Below are 27459 nucleotides of genomic sequence, written 5' to 3'. Positions count from 1 at the left end.
ATGACAAACTCTGGCATTCAGAAGATCAAAAGAGGAATCTCATAGAAACCTGTGAAATTCTAAATTCTAAGTAGCCAGGCAGGAGACTGGAAGAACACAGCAAGCCAGGAAGCATCAAGAGCTGTAGAAGTTGACGTTTCAGGACAGGATTCCAGCATCTGCAGTTTTTTTGTCTCTATTCAAATTCTAAATTTTAGACAGAGTAAATGCAGGAAGAGTGTCCCCAATGGATAGGGAGTTCAGAACCAAGGTTCAGAGTATAAGGATACTGGATATTCCATTTAGATCTGAGGTGAGGAGAAATTTCTTCACCCAAGAGAGTGCTAAGCCTGTGCAATTCTTTGTCATAGAAAGTGGTTGAGGCCAAAATATTGAATGTTTTCAAGAACATATAGAAGATATAGTTCTTGAGGCTAAAGGGTTCAATTGTTATGGGGAGAATGTGGGAACAGGGTTAATGAGTTGGATAATTAGCCATGATCATATTAAATGTCAGAACAGAAGGGCTAAATGGCCTGCTCCTAGTTTCTATGTTTTTAATGCAGTAAAATGTTCCAAGGCAATCCAGGCAAAGAAAAAGTAGGACCTAGCCACATATTGGGTATAGACTAAAGGTTTGGGCAGAGAGGTATATTTTAACAAGCATAGTCAACATTAAATCCAGGAGAAACTTCTTCACACAGAATATGTTTTGAGGATGGAACCCAGAAGAGGGAGGCAACACATAAAGAACAAAACAAATAAAATATTATGTTGATGGGGTTAGATAGAGGTGAAAAGACTAAAATAGTTTATTGATAAAGTTAGATGAAGGACACAAGGAGGCTCCTGTGGTTCATAAACATTGCATCAGTCTATTATACTGAATGAGTTGAGAGTGTGGTGTTGGAAAAACACAGCCGGTCAAGCAGCATCCGAGGAGCAGGATAATCAACATTTCAAGCATCAGCCCTTCATCAGGAATGAGGCTTGTGGGCTGAGAGATAAATGAGGGGTTGTGGAGCGGGGGGTGGGGAGGCGTAGATAGCTGGGAATGTGATAGGTAGATGAGGTTTGGCTGGAAGTGATAGGTTGGAGGGGAGGGTCAAGTGGATGTGTGGGAGGGAAGGAAGATGGACAAGTAGGACCAGTCAAAGAGGCGGTGTCGAGTTGGAGGCTGAGGACTGGGAAAAGGTGGGGGGAGGGGAAACGAGAAAACTGGTGAAATCCATATTCATACCATGTGGTTGCAAGGTCCCAAGGCGGAAGATGACTGGCTTGTTTCTGTGGGGAGAAAGTGAGGACTGCAGATGCTGGAGATCAGAGCTGAAAATATGTTGCTGGAAAAGCGCAGCAGGTCAGGCAGCATCCAAGGAATCGGAGAATTGACGTTTCAGGCATAAGCCCTTCTTCAGGAATGAGGAAAGTGTGTCCAGCAGGCTAAGATAAAAGGTAGGGAGGAGGGACTTGGGGGAGGGGCGTTGGAAATGCGATAGGTGGAAGGAGGTCCTTGTAGAGGGAGGAAGAGAGCTTCTTCAAGGAAGGCATCCTTGTAAGAGGATTCGCAGTAGGTTAAAATCTTCGAGGAGAAAGTGAGGACCTATCCACCTATCGTCTTTCCAACGCCCCTCCCCCAAGTCCCTCCTCCCTACCTTTTATCTTAGCCTGCTGGATACACTTTCCTCATTCCTGAAGAAGGGCTTATGCCCGAAACGTCGATTCTCCTATTCCTTGGATGCTGCCTGACCTGCTGTGCTTTTCCAGCAACACATTTTCAGCTCTGGCTTGTTTCTGTGCCTTAGTTCTGATTTCACAATTTGACTCCTATACAGAATTACAAAACCTAACAATGTTTATTTATCCTTAAAAATACATCTTTGTGCCATAGTAAATTTTACTGTTTAATATATTTACTATTTAATATAAACAAGAAAATATCAAATATACCAATATCTATATTATTATCAACAGCATATCAAACATCAGCCCTGCAGCCACCACGTGGAGCAATAGCAAAATAAGTCTCATCCCCAACACAGGAGCATGCGCAAAATGATCGTCATTTGACAGCTGAAGTCAACATGAGGTGGTAGCACATGCCCATTCGTCTCCGACTGCCAATTGGGGATGACGCATGCGTTCTGCGAGTTGACCGTCAACCCGAATTGCATATGCGCTCTAGGATCTGACCGTCGTATTGGACGGAGCATGTGCAGAGAGTGCTGTGTTGGTGCTGGTGTCTGTATTTAGTATCAGAAAACGGTGAGTTTGAAGGAAATATTTCTCAGTGGCTTTTGTGTTAGTGATGTTTAAATGTTAGCGTGCAATTCCAGGTTTTTTATTTGATTGCAGGGAGTTGGTACAATAAGTTGGGTTGTTTTTCTGAAGGCAATGTAAGTTAAGTGTGAGTGGGGAGGCCTCTGGGATATTAGGCCCAAGCTGGAATGTTCTGTCCTTGTGTCACTCTGACTTGGGACCATTTCGTGTCGTGATCTTTGGCATATTGCTTGCACAGGTCAATGTACACGTCTTCTTCAGCATTGATGTTCCTCCCAGGATTTGGGGGAAAATTTTGGTTCAGTAGGTACTAATATAGTAAAAGAACACTTAATTTTCAATTATATATTAAGTGCTTGTTTGCTGTTTTGCTATTCTCAAATTACATTTGCTGTCTAGAATAGACCATCAGCGCTTCAGCATGTAATGTTCCCTTCATGTACAATCCAACAGAAAAAGGACTGAGCTGGGCTGTTAAGCCTTTCTAATTCAAGTGGATAAGGTATGAGTATTTTGCAAGCTCACTTACAAACAGCACTGCATCTTGTGTATTCTCCCATGTTTTGGTATAATAATTTGGTATAATTTTATAGATTCAATTGTAATGGATAAAGTCTCTTTCCTTTTTAACTAACTTGTTTGTATTCTGCACTGTAGGTGTTTCTATGATAACAAAATTTATTCCTGCTTTGGTGCAGGATTTTAATGTATTGGATACAAATCCATTGTACATGCATATTTGCTGTTTTGTTTTGTGATTTTTTTTTTCCCATGTTGGCTTTCCCAAGCCCCCTTGCAGCATTCCACAGACTGGTTTTCCATTCTCTACTTTGTCACATTTATTTTCCACTTTATTATTTAAATGATTACTGGTTTTCCATTCAAGTTATGCCATTAGCCTTACTGAATAGCAGCTGATTTATGTCTTTCTCACTTTACTGTTTTCTCCCCAATGCTCCGGTTTCCTCCCACAGTCCAAAGATGTGCAGGTCAGGTGAATTGGCTGTGGAGAATTACCCATAGTGTTAGGTGCATTAGTCAGAGGGAAATGGGTCCGGGTGGTTCCTGTTCGGAGGGTCGGTGTGGACTGGTTGGGCTGAAGGGCCTGTTTCCACACTGTAGGGTATCTAAGTTAATATATCCTGGGACACAGTTATAAAGAATTTCATAGAGAATCCTTTCAGTGTGGAAACAGGTCCTTCAGCCCAACAAGTCCACATCAGCCTTCTGAAGAGTATCTCACACAGACCCATTCCTCCAATTTACTCTATATTTACCCCTGACTAATGCACCTAACCTACACATCCCTGAACACTATGGGCAATTTAACACGGCCAGTTCATCTAACCTACACATGTTTGGACTGTAGGAAGAAACTGGAGCACCCGGAGGAAGCCCACGCAGACACGGAGAATGTGCAAACTCCACACACAGTCGCCTGACGCTGGAATCTAACCTGGGTCCCAGGCACTGTGAGGCAACAGTGCTAACCATTGAGCCACTGTGCTTCCCCATGGCTCATTTGAATTAGCCTTTGTTAGTTGCACTCTAATAAATCCAGTGAAATGTTTGTAATGTCGCTGTTTTGGTGCAGGATACCTAGGTACAGAATACTTAGGTGATTGTTACAGGCTTGAAAGACATAAATAAAAGTTCAGCATAAGAATAAAGACACTTTCTTTTTAAAAAGTACTCTAATTTTAGTCTTTTCACCAAGTCCACGATAGCACTGAGTCCTCAAACTGTCTGGGCAAAGTCTCTAGGTCTTGCTTCTGGCACTCAAAGGTCTTGCTGCCCCCACGCCAGGCTGGCCTGGGACTTGCCCTGGCACTCTCCCTGGGAGTCACCACTGGGACTTGCTGCCCTCATGCTAGTCTGGCCTGGGACTTGCCTCCAGGACTCAACTGAGTTATTATCATGGAATGGAGAAAGGGTTAACCCGATCTCCCAGAATGGTGTCCTGTTTCTTCAGTTCAGGAAGAAGAAGAAAAAATAATAGGTGATCATTGCTACTTCATGCAGTTGTATGGTCTCAGTGCAAGCTATGATTTTTTTCATTTTAGAACTCAACAGATACACAGCTTTTAGTAGCTGTGTTTGCATCTGCACTTGAAAGGCAGGTGTAGCTGCTATAATTATTCAAGCTTTATTTTTGTTTTTCTGTTTGTGTAACAACTTATTCAGAATTGGAAGTGTATTCTGGTGCAGAAGGAGGCCATTCAGCTTATCGTGACTGCACCAGCTAGTCACTGAGCTTTATGACTTAGTGCCGTTCTTCTGCTTTTCTCTTGTACGTTTGCACAGTTTTATTTTCAAATAATCATCTAATTTAATCTTAAATGCCTCAATGAATCTGCTTCAACCACATTTCCAGGGAGCCCAAAATACTGTGTAAAAGATTTGCTTCTTCTCCTCACATTTGCCATATTTGCAAGTTACTTTTAAATCTCTGCATTCTTGTTTTGGATTATTTTGAGTAGGGACAGCTTCCTGTATATTCTATCCAGATCTCCTTGTGATTTTTGGATCTACTCTTGGCTGCCTTCAGTCCCAATATTTTTGAAATCGATGCTCTTAATTGAAGTTTCTTGTCTTTGGAAGCATTTTTGCAAATCTCTTCTACACTCCCTCCAATGCATTCACACACTTCCAATAGTGTGATGCCCAGAACTGTATACAATAGTCCAGCTGAGGTCTAACAGGTGTGTTGAATAAGTTCAGCTTTCCCTCCTTGCTCTTGTATTCTATGTCCCTATTAAAAAATGCACAAGAAACTGTTTAACTGCTCCCATCATTTATTTCTATTGCCTTCAGTGATCTAGTCACCTACACTTCCCAGATTCCTCTGCTCCTACACTGTTTATTTTATGTCGGTCCATGTTCTTCCTGCACAAATGCATAAGCTCTCACCTCTCTGTATTGTACCACATCTACCATCTATCTCCTCACTCTCCAAATTGCCTTTGGCCTTTTGGAATTCTGCACTGTACTCTTACAAAATTTAAAAGCTGTAAACTGTATCGTCTGTAAACTTTGGATTAACCCCTGCATGCCAAGCTATAGACCACTAGTGCATATCAGGAAAAGCAAGAATCCCCATACCAACCCATTCCACTCAAGACCTGCCTGTAGCCAAAAAGTATCTATTGTCTAAACTGCTTCCAACTTTCAGCCAATTTTGTATATACATTGTCCCTTTTATTCTATGACACTTAACTTTCTTTGCAACTGAGTAGAACTGTATTAAATATTATTTGAATGTCATGTACATCACAACCCAGCATTACCCTAATCAGCCTTTTCTGTTTCATCTTTCAAACAACTCCATATTAGTTAAATATAATTTTTCTCTTAAGAAATCAATGTTGTCATTTCCTATTCAACCTACCATATTTCATGTGACTTAATTCTATCCCAAATAATTTTCTCAAAGCTTCCTTGCCACCGAAGTTAAACTGACTGGTAATTACTTGGAGAAAGCGAGGACTGCAGATGCTGAAGAGTCAGAGACAAAAAGTGTGGCGCTGGAAAAGTGTAACAGGTCAGGCAGCTTCCAAGGAGGAGAGTCGACATTACAGGCACGTCCCTGATGAAGGGCTTATGCCCGAAACATCAACTCTCCTGCTCCTCAGACACTGCCTGACCTGCTGTGCTTTTCCAGCACCATGCTTTTCGACTCTGGTAATTGTTTGGCCTTTTATCAGGCCATTGTTCAAGAAAAGTTGTAATGTCTGCAATTTGCCAGTTCTCTGAATTTCCCCTGAGTCTCGGGAAGGCTGAAAGGTTATGGCCAGTACCCTTTTATTCTCATTTCCGTTTTCATTTCCTTCAATATCTGTGGATGTTTTATCTGGTTCTCGTGCCTTGTCAACTTAATATCAATAATCTAATTGACATTTTTCTCTTTTTTTTTCATCAATTATGATTTCTGCTAGTGACAGCTTACTCTTGCCACCATAGCTTAAATAATGCTGACCTCTTTGGTATGAAAACTCATCGCAATATTTATGCCTCTTTGATTAACTAAATTCCACCTGCTATTGTTTCTAATGAGGCATTTTTGGATTTGACATTGGCAATTTGACTCCAAGTACAGTTAGCATTATTGATAAACCTAGAATAGTAAACAAGTGATCATATGTTTTTGCTGTATGATTTCCAACTTAATATAAATTAAGTACACTTGTCAAACAGAAAAAAAGCTGGAAACGTTTTAGAGATAAACTAGCAAATACATTGCAGCTTGTCAAGTTCCCTAATTAGACAGTAATGATATTTGCCTCTGGTTTTGTTGACTTGTAGAAATTAGACTTCATGATATGTAAAAAGCCATACTGGCCTAGCCATGGCTCCAGCTAAGAAGTAGTAGTGCACCATGTATTGCATGGCATGCTGCTGTAATTATGAAATCAGACTTTTCAGCTGGGGTGTCTGTATATGGAGATGCAGAAGCCATTTCCGCTAATGAAATAAGCAATGCCAAAAATAAGTTTGATTGCCATTGTGTTAACTAGTCTTTGTTCGATTAGGAGTGTTCCAGATTACCTGAGTGAAACATGAGGGAAATCAGTTAAGGCCTCTTGATACCTATTGACCTACTGAACAAAGTGAATGGGTCAGGATTGGATTTGTTAATAGAACTGTACAGCACATTTTGAGTTTAAATGTCAGATAAACTGCCAGTATTCAGTTCCTAAGTGTGAATGTGATGAATGAAGAAGAGTGTGCAGGATGTGCACAAGATCATAAGAAATCGCAGGAGTTAGGCCATTCAACCCATCGAGCTGTGCCATTCAATAAGAATTCTTCATGATCTGGTTGAGGCCTTCACTCCACTTTACAGCATACGTCCACTTGTCCCCCATAATAATCCCCAAGTCCATTCTTGACTTTTAAAAACCCATCTAACCTGTTCTTTGAATGTGTTTGACAATTCTGCGGTGGATCAAGAAAGTACTTCACCACGACCCCTTTCAGGGTGGTTAAAGGTAGGTAAAAAGTGCTGGTTCAAACAGCGCAGCCCACATCCCTGAATGAATTTTTTTTTCGTTTTGCTCACTGGGGAAAATAATTCCAAAAACCTATGGTCCTCAGCAAGTAAATTATTTATTTCCATCTTAAATGGGCTACTCATTCATGTTTAAAATTGTCCCTTCACATCCCTCACTAGTTCTGCCCACAAGGAAGGTCAAGCCTCATCAGATTCTTATGTTTCAATATGATCATCCTTCTTTCTTCTAAACTCCACTGAGTAAAAGCCCGACCTGCTCATCCACCACTTCCTCTGCATTAAGTGATGAGAAACTTACTTTTTGTTTATGGCCATTAACTAATACATTTTCTGAGCACAACCTTCCATCGCAGGTATTGACCATGGCTTAATGGGTGACAGACTTGCCTTTTGAATCAAAAGCCTATCTGGTCTAGCACCCCACTCTCAACTATCGCACACTCAGCTACCTTCCCTGCCCCTCCCCGCCACCCCACCATTTATCTCACCACACCCTTGGCTCACAAGCCTCATTTCTGATGAAGGACTCTTACCCGAAACATCAATTCTCCTGCTCCTCAGATGCTGCCTGACGACCTGTGCTTTTCCAGCACCCCACTCTCGATTCATCTTCCCCTGCCACCACAGGAATTGCAAAACATGTGCCAACACCTCACCCCTCACCTCTGTCCAAGGCCTCAAAAGGAGCCTTCCACATCCATCAGAGTTTTACATGCACTTCCATACAGATCATTTACTGTATCTGTTGTTCCCTCTACATTGGGGAGACAGGGCACCTACTTGCGGAGTGCTTCAGAGAACATCTCCGGGACACCCAGAACAACCACCCCACAGCCCTGTGGCTGAACACTTCAACTCCCCCTCCCACTCTGCCAAGGACATGCAGGTCCTGGGCTGCCTCCATTGCCACACCCTCACTACCCAACACCTGGAGGAAGAGCGCCTCCTCTTCTGCCTTGGGACCCTCCAACCACACTGCATCAATATGGATTTCACCAGTTTTCTCATTTCCCTCCCTCCACTTTATCCTAATTCCAATCTTACAACTCAGCACCACCCTAATGAACTGCCCTAACTGTCCATCTTCCTTCCCATCAATCTGTTCCATCCTCCTGTCTGACTATCACCATTACCTCCATCTCCTTCTACCTGTCACACTGTCAGCCACTTTCTCCTCCCCCCCCCCCCCCCCCCCCCCCCCCAAATTTATCTCACCACCCCCTCGGCTTACACGCCTCGTTCCTGATGAAGGGCTTTTGCTTGAAACGTCGATTCTCCTGCTCCTTGGATGCTGCCTGACCTATTTCCAGCACCCCACTCTCGACGCCTGTCTGGTCCAGTCCAGAACAAAAATCAAAGCAGACATTTCTAGTATCATGCTAGGTCCTGCATTTTTGGAAGTTCCAACTTTTGTTTGAGAGCTGAACTGAGCCCCTGTCTGCCTCAGGTAAGTAAATGTAAAATATTCCATGTCCCTATTTGAAAGGGAATTGGCATTATCTGTGGGGGCCATCAACATCACAAACAATCATCTGGTCATTATCACAGTTGTGGAGTCCTGCTGTATGCAGATTGGCTGCTGCATTTCCTACAATACAAAATTATGATACTTCCAATTATTTGATAGGAACTTGGGAATCTGGTTAGGCTATTCAGCCCTTAGTCTGCTCTGTCATTCAGTGAGATCATGGCTGATTTGTGACCTGACACCACATATCTACCATTGGCCCATATCTCTTAATACCTTTGCTTAACAAAAAGATATCTATCTCAGATTTAAAATTAACAGTGATCCAACATCTGCGTCCCCTATTATTTGTGGAAAAGAGTTCTACTGTCCAACGTTTGGAGAAATGCTTCCTACCATCTCTATTAAATGGTCTCGTCCTAATTTTTAGACTTTGCTCCTATAGTTCTAAAATCCCCAACCAGTGCAAATTGCTTATCTTTACCCGGTGTTTTCCTGTTAACTTCTTGAAGACTCCCAACCAGATCACCCCAACCCTGTAAATTCTAGAGAAAAGGTCTCATTTGTATAATTTCGCTCATAACTAGCTCCTGAAGCCCAGGTATCATACTTGTAAACCAATGTTGTACTCCTTCCAAAGCTAATATATTCTTCATAAGGTGTTGTAAGTACTTTTGAGCAGTGTTGTGGTTGTGAACAGCGTGATATAAATGCAAATTTTTCCGTTCCTTTTCAATAATATAGAAAACTATTCTTACCCAAAGTTTGTAGTCTGCCCCCAGAGGCTTTCAGCAGTTAACCATTGTTAATTGCATCATGTTCTTTCCTGATAAGAATTTGGATTGTTTTGTGTTTCTTTCAGAAAAGTATGTTCTTGGGGTATGTTTGATTAAAATAGCAGGAAAGCTTGAGTATCTTGACATGAAATTGCACTTGTGGGTCATTAAGAATTAATTGTAAGTGTAACATACTTACAAATCTACAGATCTTGTTACCTAGATATCAATAATTGTGGCAATTGCTACAGAACTGTACTGTGCTTCAAAAGATCTTTTGTTTGGCTTGATAAAAAGGATAAACTAGGAGAAAGTGAGGACTGCAGATGCTTGAGATCAGAGCTTAAAAATGCGTTGCTGGAAAAGCGCAGCAGGTCAGGCAGCATCAAAGGAACAGGAGATTCAACGTTATAAGGGCTTATGCACGTAGCGTCGATTCTCCTGTTCCTTTGATAAAAAAGATTCCAGATTATTATTCATATTTTGTTATCACCTACTGTCTTTTTGTTTCTTTATCCCAATATGTTTTGTTAATTTATCCCAGTATTTATTACATTCCCTCTTTATTTGGCTTTCTAGCTCAGTAGAAATGTAGGACAAGGTATGATGCAATGAGAATTGGAGCACTTGGCATTCCTTATATTGGGTTTGGTTGCAAAATGTCTGCTTTAATGTTATTTTTTTCCCGTTTTGACAGGGCAACCTTTCAAACCGAAGACTGGGCAATTAGTCTCTTCCCAGACATTTGCCCATGTTATAATAACTAATTGCTAGGAAGTTGCAAAATCTAGTTGATGATCTGTGTGTTCTTTTTCTTGCCTGAGCTTTCGTAGAGTAAAAGCATTATTGCGCACTCTTCCTGGCCTTTGCTCCATGCCCCATTGAGATTGTGTTTCAATGCTTTGACTGATCTTTCTCCTCAAATGATTTTTTAACATTGCATTTGTTCAGTGATTTAAGACAATCATTGTCACAATGAATAGTGATTGCAAATTAAAAAAAAAAGATTTTCATAACTCACTCATATTGTTGGATTGTTGTCCCATTTCCACCTCAGCTGAAGCAAAACACTCAGACACAGGCACAATATAGTTTTACCTCCTTCAACTTTATTCCAGGCCCTACAGGGAGAGAGAAAGATTGCCTATGTGCACAGAGACATGAGTTCTCTGTCTTTTCTTGAACAGCAGTTTCTTAATGAATTATAGAGTCACTTACAGGGAGGAGCATCCAGGTAAGGCAGCATGCATATTGATTGGGTGTCAGTTACACTCAGCAAGTGCCAATAGTAGAGATTAAATCATTTGGCATTATACAACAAATAACTAGCTTCACATAATGAATGCTTTTCACATTTCAATAAAACTTTTCCCTAAAAATATAGGTATTGTCATATTGACAATTAAAGCTTGAATCACAGGTTGGCCCTGTAATAACACTAATGCTGTATATTGTAAACATCCATCCCATATGACCCAAGGAAGAATAAGCTGTGAGATCTGCAACCTTGCTGTGGCTTAAGGGCATATATCCTAATCTTAAAACTTTCTACCCCCTTCCCACCAAAAGAAAAGTTGTCAGATTTGTGATTTAGATAAACTGTCATATTTTCTGTTTTTAATTAGTTTCCTTCACGCTGTATTAAATGCTCATGTGAAAGGAGTGAAGGAAACTAATGGATGTTTACAATATACAGCATTAGTGTTATTACAGGGCCAACCTGTGATTCAAGCTTTAATTGTCAATATGACAATACCTATATTTTTAGGGAAAAGTTTTATTGAAATGAGAGTGCTTCAGTCTCTTAATGTAGCTGATTCAGAACAGGCATTTAAGTATTTTGAATTCTGATAAAGAAGTGATTCTGGTTTATCTAGACATTTGTATGTCAGCCAAGTTTCATGCCTACTGTTCAACTAAGGGGGAATGCTGAAATTGTTATCAATCAGAGGAGTTGAGGCAAATAACAATGCATTCAAGTGGAAGGTATAGAACATGTGAAGGTGAAAAATATGAGGAAAGGCTTAAATGAAGAAAGACGTGAAAAAACTTAGGCAGCATAAGCACCAGCTTAATTTGGATTGGCAATATGCCCTGTTTCTCTGTGTCCTCTGTATAACCATCTGAACCTCTTGATTTTAAATTACAATTTAAAGTCATTTTTTGATGGTTGAGAGTTTTTGGCATTCCCTTCCTCAAAAGGATTTTGAACTCTATTTTTAAGACCAAGTTCGGTAGATTATTGACTACTGTGACAATGAAAGATTATCTGAGATATTGCAGGAATGTAGAGTTGAGGTTAAAGTTACATCAGCTATGATTTTGTTGAATGGAAGAGAAGGCTCGAAGGACTGAGCAACCTACTCTTTTATTTTAAACAATAATGTAAATGGGAATGTTGAGACCCCTTGACACCTTCTCCATCAGGCACTCCTGGATAGGGACAACACTGGATTAAATACAGAATAAAGCCTCCTCTGCTCTTTTTAAACAAAAGTAAAGTTTCCTCAACTGTTTGGAACTGGAAGGTCCCTCGACTCTGTTGAATTCAATAAACTTCCTTCAACTCTTTTTTTTAAAAGTGATGTTCCCTCAACTCCATCTCCATCAAACATTCCTGGGATAGAGACAACAATGAGTCAAAATACAGAATGAAGTCTTCGCTACCAGTTTGAATTGAAAATAAAATTCCTTTGACACGTCCCCATCAAACATTCTTTGAATAGAAACAGCAAAGTTAAAATAGAGGAAGCTTTACTCATTTGAACTTAAAGTCCCCTCGCTCCATCCATATTAAACACTCCTGTGACAGGGATAACATAAGGTTTGAAATGCATTTTTGACATACATTTTAAGGTATATAATGGTGGCGGAATAGGATGCTCCAGCCAGAGTTTGGCCACTCGGCCAATTCTTTCTCTTCTCTTCCTTTTCTTTTGTCTATTCTTGACTCCTGACGATGACATCTGGCCTCCAACTGGTGATCTCATGGCCTGGCACAAAGGCCTCCTGGTGCAGTGGGGTGACCTCCTGACATGGCATGGCGAAGTCCTGGCATGGCGACCTACTGACCTAATGTGGCAGCCTCCTGGCGTAGTGTCCTCAGCCCAGCTTGGCAGTCTGAAGCAATCTCCCAGCTTCATGATCCTCAAGATGAAGCCTGGCATGGTCAAGAGTCAGGGCCTGGTATGGACTGGAGGCTAGGTACCACCATGGTATGGTTTGAAAGATTGTGGTTCTGAACGTTTTATTTCTGCAACACTGGACATTTTATTTTTCTCTTTTTCGAAGATCTTGTAACTAAAGAAGCTGTACCTAAGATGGCGCTATAAGTAGCAACATATAAACTCTCCACTATATCCATTGAGTATATGAGGCAATAAAGGCTAATTCACATTCAGAGGAAAATTTCTTCTATTCATTTGAACTGAAAATAAAATTCCCCTCACGCCAATCTCTCCAAATGCTTTTGGCACAGGAATAACAGAGCATTAACAGAAAAGCTTCCTTGGTTGTTTGGAGTCCAAAATGTGATGATAGGGAAGAAAACAACCCCTGCTGGTGCACCATACTGAAATCAAACATAAATTTTAAAAAATCAAATGGAAACCTATACAACAGAATAGAAATTTACTAAATATCATTTTCTACGCTGTTCCTTGTTCACATATTCGTAAGTATTTGCTAATCTCACTTTATAGTATTCTTACCTAAAATATTGATGGTGTTACAGAAGCAGAAAATGCTGGAATTGCTCTGCAGGTTAGGTAGTATATATGTGGAGAGAGAAATGGTTAACATTGCACCAACCTAAAACATTAACTCCCTCTCCACAGATGCAATCCACCCTGCTGAGTGTTTACAGCACTTTATATTTAAATTTCTAGCATATGCGTCACTTTGCTTTTATTCTTGTTGAACTCTGATGAAAATTTGGATGTGATCTTCATTACATTGGTAAATGGATACTTTGGTAGCTTGAAACGAAATGCAGTGGATTTCAAGAGTACATCTTTAATCTGAGGTGTGAGCAGGGAAAATAAAGTATTATTTAGGATAAATCTGTAATGACAGATGGAGTTATTGGCATGTTTTGGATTCTGGCCCCTGTTTCTGACGTAGAGAGGCACAAGTGCCCAACTGGACTCTTAAGTTGGTTTTTAAATTAGTCTTTTCTCAGTGTCAGCTGTATTTTTATTCGTTTTATAAATTTAAAGCATACAAATTGAAGTCTGTTGGTAATTTTGCAAGTTAAAAATGTATTCCTGTACAAACATGATTGGTAACTGGAAGATGCAGCAGTTTCATTTCCAAGGAGAGACCTGATCAGGTACAAGTAGTATTTTTCATCCTTCTGAATCCCCCCACCAAACCACCACCACCCCCCCACCACCAACTGCCAAGGCTCCTGGGTTACAGCCCTTGGCTGATAATTTGATAATTCCGCAAGATGTTATTCTCATGGCATATGTTCATGAAAATCATTGCACAAAAATGTGTTGATGCTGGTGGTACAATGCCATTTGTTAAGTATAAGGATGAAAATCTGTGAGCTTTCTGTAGTTATTTGACTAATTGGTAATTTTCAGCCCTTTTTTTTAATAATAAATTTTTATATAGAATCACAAAATGTTACTGTGTGAAAGGCTGCTGTCTGGCCCATCAGATTTCTTGAAAATGCCGGGGGTTTTTTTCCATGCTGCCCTGCATCATTCTCTTTTTGCACATATGTTTGAATGTTATTACTCGACCTTTTTCCATAATCTTTTTAGTTAGTGCATACCAGATCCAAACGAACTCATGTCTACTTGAAGTCTGAGACTGAAATAGTAAATTGAAAGATCTACTTTTCCACAGTTGCTGACAAATCTTTGTATTTCCAACTTTAACTTTGTAGTTGTATGATAGCTCAATTTCTGGTTTTAATGCATTTTGTGTAATGGACTTTAGGGTAGGTTCTCAGAGATTTATTTGTCTTTGGTTAAGCTTGAGAAAGGGAATAAAAGGATTTATGTCCCTTTGTATTCCTTTTAAATGTGTCAAAATGTTTCATATATAAAGTATTTTCAAATGGAGTTATTTTTAAATTATAAATGCCTTGTGTAACAGTATGCCTTTTTTCCATCATTTGAGCTGACTTGGAACTTGCAACATATGAACTTGAAGTAAACTATTTGACATGATTGTAACTGATTTTGATTAAGACTTTTATTTTCCTGCAAACCCACTATACCATAAGAAATAGAATCAGAAGTAGGCCATTTGGCCCCTTGAGTCTCTTCTGCCATTCAGTCGGATCATGGCTGATTCAACAGTCCTCTCTTGCCTGCCCTTTCCACATAACTCTTTGGTTTCTCCTACTGATCAAGAATCTATCTATCTCAGCCTTAACTGTACACAAATACTCTCTACCTCACAACTTTCTATTTCAACGAGTTCCAAAGATGCTCAACCCTCTGAAAAAGAAAATTCTACTTATCTCCGTGTTAAATTGGTTCCTTAATTCTGAGCCAATGCCCTTGTGTCCTAGACTTACCCATGAGTGGAAACATTCTCACTTTACCCTTTCAAGTCCCTTAAGAATTTTTTTGTTTCAATTTTTTTTTGTTTCATTCACTTATGGGATGTGGGCATCTCTGGACAAGTCTGCACTTATTGTCCATCCCTAAATGCCTAGAGCAGTTAAGTCAACCGTACTGCTGTGGGTCTAGAGTCACATGTAGGCTAGACCAGGTAAGCAGTTTCCTTCCTTAAAGGACACTAGTAAACCAGATAGATAGGTTTTTCTGACAATCGGCAATAGTTTCACAGTCAACATTAGACCCTTAATTTCAGATTCTTTTTATTGAATTCAAATTCCATCATCTGCCATGGTGGGATTTGAATTTGGGTCCCCAGCATATGAGCTGAGTTTCTGGCTTAATTGTCTAGCAATAATTCACTAAGCCATTGCCGCCTCCAATCACATCATTCTTCAATCTTTACACATCCTGTCAACTACATAGCATCTTTTCCCTTAGCCTTCAGGGCTTAGTAACTTTATCTGTAATCACTGTACCATCCACAGCTGCAGATGTGGCATGAATACATTTGTGTCTGTGGGGTGATAGTTGATTTTTGTGAATCCTTCATATGGGAGCAAGTCTGACAGAGGATCCTGCTTCTGATTGACATCTAACTCTCATCCTTGACATACTACTCCTCTGTTTTGTTGAACTACTTGTCTGACATCTAGATGAACCATCTTGAGAAAACTAAAGAGACGTCTTCAGCATCCACTGTAAATCTTTGCCTGTTTTAAAATCTACTTTCCTCCCTTATACTTTAAGCCCTATTTGCCCTTCACTTGAGCTGAATGTACCTCAATTACACAGGCAGCCACGTCCAATTCTGTAAGATCTACCATCTCTGCCTGTGTGCAGTTATTAAACCCACTCACATGTCTATGTTGCCCTGAAATTCAAATATTTTGGTATTCTCTTGTACTTTCTGTCATCTTCTACACACTAGCTGACAAAGAAAGCATAACAAAATTATTACAGCACAGGAGGAAGTCATTCAACCCACTATCTGCATTGGCTAGCTGAGCATTTGGAGAATGGGCTTGCTTCCATTCTCTTGCCTTTTCCACCTCACCCTGTATATTGTCATTTCAGATAATTGTCAAATTCCCTTTCAAATACCTGCACTGAAATGGACCCCAACACACGCTTAGATAATATATTCCAGATTTTAACCACTTACTATGTCAAAATGTATTTTTCATATCCATTTTGCCAGTTACTTTAAATCTATCCCTCTTTGTTCTCAATCCTTTTTATAAGTGGGGGTTGAGGAGACTGTGTCTTCTGAGTAGGTTGACTCGATACGCACTGGATGTTAGAATGAGAGATGGTTTTATTGACACATAAAAGATTCTTACGAGACTTTACAGGGTAGATACAGAAAAGTAATTCTCTTTATGGGAGAGTCTTAGGACTTCAAAGCGGTCACAAAAATTTGCCCATTTAAGACAGATGAGGATGAAATTCTTTAGGTGTGATGAATGTTGAAGCTGGATCATTTAAGGGTGAGAGAGTTTTCAAACAGTAAAGGAATCCACGATTATGGGGAAAAGGTGGGAAAGTGGTGTTGAGGGTTATCAAATCAGCCATTGTTTCATTGAATAGCAGAACAGATTTAATGGACTGAATGACCTATTTCTGTTCCTACATCTTATGGTCTTATCATTCACATTTTAAGTTTCTCATCCCAGGAACCATTACTGTAACTTTTTTTGTTGCAGCACACACTCCACTGTTTTCACATCTTTCCTAAAGTAAAGTCTATAAATTATTCAGCATGTCCTGATGTTGTAAGTTATTCAATTTAGTTACAATACTTTTATTTGTGTTCTTGAATTCCATCCCTCAACCTTCCCTAACCAATTTCTTTAAGCCCAATTATTCTTTCTAGCTTTTGGTTGCTCCTCCTAACTAATCACTTTTGCATAGCTGCTACTTTCGAGCTTACATCTGTATTGGATCATTTTAGGACATTTTTCTACATGAGTTAGAGAAGTGTAGGTTGTCAGACCTTTTTTGAATTGATTGGCCTTGTCATGTATTTCTAGTGCTGTGTTATCATTTCAGATATCATGCCTTTCTTGTGCTTTTCATAATAATGACTGCTATTTGTGTCGTTTTATTTTTTTATTAGCACGTAATATGGGCACTGCTGGCTGGCACAACATTTATTGCCCATGCCTAGTTGTCCTTTAAGGTGATGGTGAGCTGCCTTCTTCAACTATCATAGTCTGTTTGCTGTAGATAGATCCACAATATCATGAGAGGGGAAGTTCTCAGACCTTGACCCAGTGACTTTGAGTCAGATGGCAAGTGACTTGGGAGGGTACTTGTCCTTGTTAATTTCATCTTTGCCATGCTGCAACGTTTTAAATGATTTGGCCAACTTACAGGTCATTCAGTCCATTAACCTCTTGGTACTTATTTGAAATGCGCAAGATATTCCAGTTAATTTCTGCTTTTTTAATTTCAAGTTTCTATCATTTGATTTTTTTTTAAAATCTTTTTCGAGTTTGGTTCAGAATCCTTGAATCAAGTACTTCACGCAATAAAGTGAGATGCAAATTAGAGATTGCTTTTTACTTAATCAAGACTGACTGTGGATCGTGTTCCAGAAAGGTGTTTGTTTCCCTTCCTTTTGAGGATGTTTCCAGTAACAATTATGCAAATTAATTCAGCAACTTAAAGTATGGTTTTGAAACTCTTGGGAGTTACTTGAGTAATTGTTGCTTTTGTGTTTTTATTTCAGTGCTCTGCCCTGACCTTAAATTTAGCCTATACGTCCAATTATGACAGACAATAAACGCCTTGCATACTCCATCATTCAGTTTTTACGTGATCAGCTCCAGTCTGGAGATTTGACTTCAGATGCTCAGGAAAGCTTAGAGGGTAAGTGACAAATATTTTATGATGAAAGGATAGTGAAAATGATAAACTGTAGAGTTAAAGTTGAACACTAACTCGACACCAGAGAAGTGGTTTATGTATTCTTAAAGTTCTTTGTGAGATTGAATGAGATCAGTGAAAGCCCACTCCATTTTGGATTCCTTGATGGTGAAAAATGCATTGTGGGTATCTAGTGCTTCCATACAATGTCTCTCACCAAGAGCAGCAGCAAATACTGGGAGTCTTTCCTCATAGGGAGTTAGCAAGAAAATAAGCTGATGTGTGCAAGTTTCTCTCCAAGACATGCATCATCTTGATTTGGAACTGTAACCCAGTTACAATTCCTTCAGTGTCAAAAGGACAGTCCGGGAACTCCCTTCCTAACAGCACTGTGAATGACCCTACACTAAAATGGAATGTAGCATGCAAGAGAGAGGCGCATCACTACCTTCTTGAGATTAATTCTGGTTGAGTAGTAAGAGCTGATCTAGCCAGTAACACACACATTCTGTGAATTTTTAAAAAATTAATAACTTTTAAAAAGTTCAAGAATTAAAAAATGAAGGCTAAGCTATTCAATTAATCTGTGATCATATTTTAAATAGTGGTCTGTGATCTTGTTCCCAGTTGCCATCCAGTGTTTGGAGACAGCATTTGGCATCTCCACGGACAACGAGGATCTTGCTGTGTCTCGGACACTCCCAGAGATTTTTGCAGATGCTGTTAAAGAGGTAGGACAGAAAATATACCCACAAGTACACAGCTTTTCCAAATTGATATTTTAATTATATTATTATTGAGTTTTCATTTTTTTAAAAAAAGTTGTTCCCATTCTTTCTGTCAAAGCACGCCTTTAAGAAAGGTGTCTTCTGTCAGGACTCTTTATCACTCACTACATAACGAGGTATCGAAAGACATGGAGCGACTGTTTAAAACATGGAAACAGGAATTGGGGTTAGAAATCCCTTCAGAAATGTGGGAGGACATCTGGGAAAATACCAGAAAGACCTCTATTTGTAATAGAACTCAAGCTGTTCAACTAAAGATACTCCATTGGGCTCATATAGCACCAGAAAGATTGGCAAAATGTAGGGTAGGAACATCCCTAATGTGTCCTAAATGTAAAATAGAAGTGGGCCCTCTCACGCACTGTCTATGGACATGTCACAAGATCTGCAAATACTGGGACAGAGTAGTGAATGCTCTGACAGAAATCTTAGGAACAGAGATTGGATTGGATCCAGTGTCTCTTCTGGGCGTTTCAAATTTGCCCTTCCTGGATGTGCACGGGAGGAAAGTATTCTCCATTCTCTTTCTGTGCAAGAAAAAATATCTTAGTCAATTGGGTAGCTGAGGGCCCTCCAGGACTTTTGAATTGGCACAGGTTAATCATGGAATATATCCCCCTTGACTTCCTCACAAATATAAACTGAATTATTCTATAAAATATGGTAGCCCTTTCTGAACGATATAGACACAGATATTTTGGCCATAAGGTCAAGGGCTTTGTCTAGCTGTGGTAGTGGTTCTGGTTGGTCCAGGGGCCCCAGGGGGAGGAATCCCGTATAAATACGGATTTTATTATGACTTGATGTTAATCCACTTTGAGTATGTACTTAATTATTTAATTATTACATTATTTCTTACTAGTAATGTAAGATATCTTATTTTATGTTTTGGTTGTTTGTAGGATAGATTAGTAGTTAACTGACTTTTTTTTGTGTTTTTTTTTAATATATAAATTTAATTGTATATTAGTGTTTATACTTGTTTGTATTACTTTGTAATTTTGTACAAAATGTTAAATTCCCTACTTTAAAAAAAAGAAAGGTGCCTATCCATGTCTGTGCTCTGCACACCTTGGCAGGGGACCTGACCGCTGCTTCCAGATGTATAAGTTGATTCCTCTCTGCACTATAGCATCATCTAAAATGAAAAACTGCGTATTCAACTCTGTGCTCCCTAATGCACTGGCTGAGGAATAAACATGCTGTATGACCAGAAGACTGAGGAGGAGCGGTAGACCACTTAGCTCATTGAATAGTAGAACAGATTCAATGAGACCATGACTGATCTGATAATCTACAACACCTTTTTACTGTCTTTAGCTCATAACCTTTTGAATCCTTCACTGATTGAATATTCCACTTGCCTTTCTCATTATCCACTGAACTGGGATGCTAGCTTTTTGTGATTCGTGCATGACTTCCAAACCCCTGTGGTCTGTCGCTTTCTGCAGGATATTTAACCCCTCTAATCTTCCTGCCAAAGTTCATAACCTCATTTACCTACGTTATGTTTCATCTGCCAAGGCTTTGACCACTTACTTAATCTATCTATACTCAAGGCTGACATCATCACTCCCAAGTCAGTAATATATATGGCAAACAATTGTGGTCCAGCACTGAGCCCGATGGCGCATCATTAGTTACAAGTTGCATTCCTTAAATTTCTGACATTATTTGAACTATGGCTAACTGACAGAAGACAATCTTCTATCCATGCTACTGTCCTATCTTCCATGCTATGGGTTTTCATTGACAATAATTATTTGACACTGGCGGAATCTGACTGAGACTAGTAGATGGGAAAGCACCGAGTTATACTCTTGGGAGGCCAGGAGTACGTTAACTATAAGCACGTCATCAGTGTGCTGCTAACTTGGAGATAGTTAGACATAAATAGTTAATGTTTTCCTCTTCTTGACACATCCAGGGAGCTTGGATTGTTCAGTGACTTTGTTTTCATTCACTCACAGGATGAGAACATCACTGGCTAAGCCAGTATTTATTGCCCATTCTGATTGCCCAGAGACCAGTCAAGAGTCAACCATATTTCTGTGGTTCTGGAGTCACATGTAGGTTAGACCAGTTAAGGATGGCAGATTTCCTTTCCTTCAGGATATTAGTGAACCAGATGGGTTTTTCCCAACAATTGACAATGGTTTCATAATCATCATTAGACTCTTAATTGAAGGTTATTTTTTCCTTTGATTGAATGTAAATTCTACCATCTGCCATGGTGGGATTTGAACCTTGGTCTCCAGACATGAGCTGAATTTCTCGATTAATAGTCTAGCAACATTACTAGTGGCTGTTACCCCCACTTTTATGTCCACAATAATGTCCAGTTATTAAACTATTTGAGTGATGCAAAGCCTTTGCATCTAGGGACCTTTGCTGCCATGAAATAATCGCCAAGCCAAAATTAGAGAGAGAGGCAAAAACTGGAAAATAAAATGTTCTTTCAAAGATATCCTTAGTCACTGAACAAATCTATTTCATTGGTGATCTTGACCTTTTTAGAATTAGTAGCTGTGTATCATACTATGAGTGTTAGTCATTTAATTAACATGCTCTCTCTTAAACACTAATTATTGCAATTGGATGACCTTTTTAGTAATAAACAAAATTCTAATTTTGTACATCTCCCTCCTTTTCACCTCTCCTACATGCCCAAGCATTAGCCTTTCTTTGTTTTATTCATACTACTACTTTGGCTGTTGTGACTTCCAAGTGGTTGCATAGCTGGTGTGATCCATGAGGCATCAGTGAAGTAGAAGTTACTCAGAACTAAATAAGACATTTCTGATTATTTCCTAACTGGATGCCCTTCTGCTTAACTGCATTACATTGAAAGTGCAATGATGCTTCAATAAAACTGTATTTTCTCCAGCATTTTAGCCATTCCAACATCAAAGTACAGAGGAACCTTGATTATCTGAATGTCGATTTATCTGAATTTCGGATTATCTGAACAAGATTGTGAGGTCCTGATGCTCGGCTAACTGTGTTATCTGGGCAATTATATGAATAAAATAATCCCCACCCATGTCATTTGGATAATTGAGGTTCCTATGTACATTATGCTAGACTAAAATTTGACTAAATTTTTTTCATTTACCATTTGTGAAATCCTATCTAAATCCCTTTGCTCGAGAAGAACTTGGTTAAAATTTGTTTGATGTCTCATATTGAGGTTGAAACTGAGATATAAACACTCCTTTTCTTCCCACCCCCCACCTCTCCACATTTTGTTTATAGGAGATACCTAATGTGATTGTGGACTCTGTGCCTAATTCTCCAACTGTTGAAGATATCGCAAAAGCTGAGCAGTTGAAAACTGAAGGTAAAAATCATTGCTTGCAGTGAATATTTGTCATAATGTGTGTTCACTTCATGACGCCATATCTAATTTATTTACTGGATTAAACATGGCTTCTGGCCATGAACTTCTGCCACCTTTTTGCTGAGTCAGTGTTTGGGCGAGTGAATTATCTTGGTCCACAACTTAAAACGTCTACTCTATGTTCACAAGAGTCAGAATAGTTCACCTACCACTGTTTGCAATCTTTCTTGTAAATCTCTTTTTGGTTAACAAAAGTTACTGCAAATGTTGCATTCTGAAAAATTGATCAAAAAAAGACTAGAGTATTGGGATCAATTGAATATGCCAAAAACTGGCATAGACAGAACAGGTCAAATAGAGTCCGAGAGATATACAACACTGACTCTTTGGTCCAACTCATCCATGCCGACAGATATGCTAAATTAATCTAGTCCCATTTGCCAGCATTTGGGCCATAACACAGTCAACCCTTCCTATGCATATACTCATCCAGATGCCTTTTAAATGTTGTAATTGTACAAGCCTCCACCACTTCCTCTGGCAGCTCATTCCACCCTCACACACACACACCACCCTCTGCATGCCCCTTATGTCCCTTTAAATTTTTCTGCTCTCACCTTAAACCTATCCATGACCCTCATGATTTTATAATAAGGTCACCCTCGGCCTCCAACACTCCAGGGAAAACAACCCCAGTCTATTCAGCCTCTCCCTTTGGCTCAACCTGACAACATCTTGTAAATATTTTTTGGATCCTTTCACGTTTCACAACATCCTTCCGATAGGAGGGATACCAGAATTGCATACAACATTCCAAAAGTGGCCTAAGCAGCATCCAGTACAGCCATAACATGACCACCCAACTCTGCCATTTGTATTATAGTGGTAGATGATTCTGTGATAAGTTGGATGTTTCCTAGACCTGGTATCAGTTGAATTGTGGAAATATTTAAAGCTATTTCATTTTGTCCTAAGGTTTATGACCATTTGATATTTAATTTTAATCATCCTTGCTCATCTGTTTTTCTTGTCCCCATTTTTAGCTTTTAAGTAACATCTATATACTGGCACCTTGCAAAATTTATGTTGAAGCCATTTTCAGTTACTCAATGTTTTGAAGCTTCGACTAACTAAAAATTGGGAATTACAAGCTATAAAAAGGAAAAAGGAAGAATGTTTAAACAGTTTGGAAAAGGAAGTGGACTCATTATTATAAATGTGCTCTAACCTTAAAAGTTGTTGTTTGATTACAAGTTGGGTTATAAATGATAGCCAAGCTTCCTTCAGAAACATGTAATCAATTCTAATTTTCGTTTTGTTGTTTAGGAAATGAGCAAATGAAAGTCGAAAATTACCAATGTGCTGTGGATTACTACACAAAAGCCATTGAATTGAATCCAAGCAATGCAGTTTATTATTGCAATAGGTATGATCGATGCAAGTTCTATTTTCTTCTATTGTGTCAATCGTTTTGACAAATTCAGGTTGTAGATGGAGCCTTTTGTACAAACTGATCTTTAGCTGAAAAGTGACTTTGGATAAGGTATTTATCAATGAGCACATTCATATTCAGTGATACTTTTTATTTTACCCCTCAACTTTTTATCTATAATTGCCAAGTCTCTCACTTCACTCGGGCAGTGTGAAAAACCTGGAATGAGGCAATTCACAAAAATCAAAACTTACCCTGTCAAAATGTTAAAAATCACACAACACCAGGTTATAGTCCAACAGGTTTAATTGGAAGCACACTAGCTTTCGGAGCGACGCTCCTTCATCAGGTGATTGTGGAGGGCTCGATCGTAACACAGAATTTATAGCAAAGATTTGCAGTGTGATGTAACTGAAATTATACATTGAGGAATTGATTGTCTGTTAAGCCTTTAATCTGTTAGAATACAGTGATAGTTTCACTTCTTTCATGTGGAAATCACAAAACCCTTTTTTTTAAAGTTGCATTCTTGGGTTAAACTAACTCTGCAGGGGCATGGGAACCTAGACTGTAGCTTTAGGGTGCAGGACCTGGAGTGTAGGGAGGTTAGGAACATGGCATCAATCTCAAAGGAGGGTGCCTGTAAACAGGAAAGTGGCTTGTATACTTCAATGTATACTTCAATGCAAGAAGTATACGAAATAAGGTAGGTGAACTTGCAGCGTGGGTTGGTACCTGGAACTTCGATGTTGTGGCTATTACGGAGACATGGGTAGAACAGGGACAGGATTGGCTGTTGCAGGTTCCAGGGTTTAAATGTTTTAGTAGGGTCAGAGGTGGGGGTAAAGGAGGGAGAGGTGTGGCATTGCTTGTTAAAGATCGTATTACAGCGGTGGAAAGGACGATGGATGAAGACTCACCATCTGAGGTAGTTTGGGCTGAGGTTAGGAATAGGAAAGGTGAGGTCACCCTGTTAGGAGTTTTTTACAGGCCTCCTAATAGTCCTAGAAACATAGAAGAAAGGATTGCGAGGATGATTCAGGAGAAGAGTGAAAGTAATAGGGTGGTTGTTATGGGGGACTTTAACTTTCCTGATATTGATTGGGAAAGCTATAGCTCTAGTTCGTTAGATGGGTCGGTGTTTGTCCAATGTGTGCAGGAGGGTTTCCTGACACAAAATGTAGATAGGCCAACAAGAGGTGAGGCCATACTGGATTTGGTTCTGGGTAACGAACCAGGCCAGGTGTTAGAATTAGAGGTAGGTGAGCACTTTGGGGACATTGACCACAATTCGGTGACTTTTACTCTTGTGACGGAGAGGGATAAGTGTGCACTGCAGGGCAAGAGTTATAGCTGGGGGCAGGGAAATTATGATGCGGTGAGGCATGACTTAGGATGAGTGGCTTGGAAAAGTAGGCTTCAAGGCATGGGCGTAATTGATATGTGGAGCTTGTTCAAGGAGCAATTATTGAGTGTCCTTGATAAGTATGTACCTGTCAGGCAGGGAGGAAAGGGTCGTGTGAGGGAGCCGTGGTTTAATAAGGAATTGGAATCCCTTGTTAAAGGGAAGAGGGCGGCCTATGTAAAGATGAGGCGTAAAGGTTCAATTGGGGCGATTGAGAGTTGTAAGGTAGCCAGGAAGGACCTGAAGAGAGAGCTAAGAGCAGCAAGGAGGGGACATGAAAGGTCCTTAGTTGGTAGGATTAGGGAAAACCCTAAGGATTTCTATAGGTATGTCAGGAATAAAAGAATGACTAGGGTAGGAATAGGTCCAGTCAAGGATAGTAATGGGAAGTTGCGTGTGGAGGCTGAAGAGATTGGGGAGACACTGAATAAATACTTTTCGTCAGTATTCACTCAGGAACAGGACATTGTTGCCGATGTGAATACTGAGTCACAATTAAGTAGAATGAATGGCTTTGAGATATGTAGGGAAGAGGTGTTGGAAATTCTGGAAAGGGTGAAAATAGATATGTCCCCTGGGCCTGATGGCATTTATCCTAGGAATCTCTGGGAAGCAAGGGAGGAGATTGCAGAGCCATTGGCCTTGATTTTTATGTCCTCGTTGTCTACAGGAGTAGTGCTAGAAGACTGGAGGCTAGCAAATGTGGTTCCCTTGTTCAAGAAGGGGAGTAGGGATAACCCTAGTAACTATAGGCCGGTGAGTCTCACTTATGTTGTGGGCAAAGTCTTAGAGAGAATTGTAAGGGATAGAATTTATGAACATCTGGATAGGAATAATGTGATTAAGGATAGTCAACATGGTTTTGTGAAGGGCAGGTCATGCCTCACAAACCTTATTGAATTCTTTGAGAAGGTGACTAAGGAGGTGGACGAGGGGAAAGCAGTAGATGTGGTGTATATGGATTTTAGTAAGGCGTTTGATAAGGTTCCCCGTGGTAGGCTACTTCAAAAAAATACGGAGGTATGGCATTGAGGGTGTGTTGGAGGTTTGGATTAGGAATTGGCTGGCTGGAAGAAGACAGGGTAGTAGTTGATGGTAAAGGTTCATCTTGGAGTGTCGTTACTAGCGGTGTTCCACAAGGACCTGTTTTGGGACCATTGCTGTTTGTCATTTTTATAAATGACCTGGAGGAGGGGCTAGAAGGTTGGGTGAGCAAGTTTGTGGATGATACGAAAGTCGGAGGAGTTGTTGACAGTGAGGAAGGATGTGGTAGGTTACAGCGGGATATAGATAAGCTGCAGAACTGGGCAGAAAGGTGGCAAATGGAGTTCAATGTAGCTAAGTGTGAGGTGATTCACTTTGGTAAGAGTAACCAAAAGATGGGGTACTGGGATAATGGTCGGATACTTGGTAGTGTGGATGAGCAGAGGGATCTTGGTTTCCATGTACACAGATCTTTGATATTTGCCACCCAGGTAAATAGTGCGGTGAAGAAGGCATATGGCGTACTGGCTTTTATTGGTAGAGGAATTGAGTTCCGGAGTCCTGAGATCATGTTGCAGTTGTATAAGACTCTGGTGCGGCCGCATCTGGAGTATTGTGTGCAGTTTTGGTCGCCATACTATAGGAAGGATGTGGAGGCACTGGAACGGGTGCAGAGGAGGTTTACCAGGATGTTGCCTGGTATGGTAGGAAGATCGTATGAGGAAAGGCTGAGGCACCTGGGGTTGTTTTCATTGGAGAAAAGAAGGTTTAGGGGTGACTTGATAGAGGTGTACAAGACGATTAGGGGTTTAGATAGGGTTGATTGTGAGAACCCTTTTCCACGTATGGAGTCAGCTATTACGAGGGGGCATGACTTTAAATTAAGGGGTAGGTAGGTATAGGACAGATGTTATGGGTAGATTCTTTACTCAGCGAGTCGTGAGTTCATGGAATGCCCTGCCAGTAGCAGTGGTGGACTCTCCCTCTTTGTAGGCATTTAAGCGGGCATTGGATAGGCATATGGAGGATAGTGGGCTAGTATAGGTTAGGTGGGCTTGGATCGGCGCAACATCGAGGGCCAAAGGGCCTGTATTGCGCTGTATTCTTCTATGTTCTATGTTAGCTGTTGCAACTTTTTTAAAAAAAAAAAAAGGGTTTTGTGATTTACACATGAAAGAAGTGAAACTATCACTGTATTCTAACAGCTTAAAGGCTTAACAGACAATCAATTTTTCAATGTATAATTTCAGTTACATCACACTGCAAATTTTTGCTATAAATTCTGTGTTACGATCGAGCCCTCCACAATCACCTGATGAAGGAGCGTCACTCCGAAAGCTAGTGTGCTTCCAATTAAACCTGTTGGACTATAACCTGGTGTTGTGATTTTTAACTTTGTACACCCCAGTCCAACACCGGCATCTCCAAATCATGTCAAAATGTTGGTATTGTAACAGACTGCTGAGACTTTCGACAACCTAATTATAAATGTGTGTTACTTCTATTTTGCACATTGTTAGTTATGGTATGTTCAATTTAATAGTAAGTA

General features: G+C 40.0%; 1 protein-coding gene across 3 annotated transcripts in view; it reads left to right on the top strand.

The window, feature by feature from the left end:
- Window positions 1-2103: 2103 nt before the first annotated feature.
- LOC122565057 (small glutamine-rich tetratricopeptide repeat-containing protein alpha-like) overlaps window positions 2104-27459 on the top strand; it is a 55111-nt gene continuing 29755 nt past the window's right edge. The window contains exons 1-5 of one of the 3 annotated variants that reach the window (XM_087975990.1): window positions 2104-2241; window positions 17825-17964; window positions 18589-18692; window positions 22005-22089; window positions 23416-23515. In XM_087975990.1, the coding sequence (XP_087832116.1) occupies window positions 17865-17964; window positions 18589-18692; window positions 22005-22089; window positions 23416-23515 (389 nt within the window). In that variant the 5' untranslated portion in view covers window positions 2104-2241; window positions 17825-17864. Of the gene's footprint in view, window positions 2242-2739; window positions 2759-17824; window positions 17965-18588; window positions 18693-22004; window positions 22090-23415; window positions 23516-27459 lie in introns of those variants that run through there. The other 2 variants (XM_087975988.1, XM_087975989.1) reach the window with 2 other exon arrangements.

This window comes from Chiloscyllium plagiosum, unplaced genomic scaffold (assembly GCF_037043375.1).
Source record: "Chiloscyllium plagiosum isolate Xiang-an unplaced genomic scaffold, Cpla_swu_hap1 HiC_scaffold_28, whole genome shotgun sequence".
Taxonomy (NCBI): Eukaryota; Metazoa; Chordata; class Chondrichthyes; order Orectolobiformes; family Hemiscylliidae; genus Chiloscyllium; species Chiloscyllium plagiosum.
Note: the sequence above shows the minus strand (reverse complement) of the source record. Positions and strands in the feature narration are given on the sequence as shown.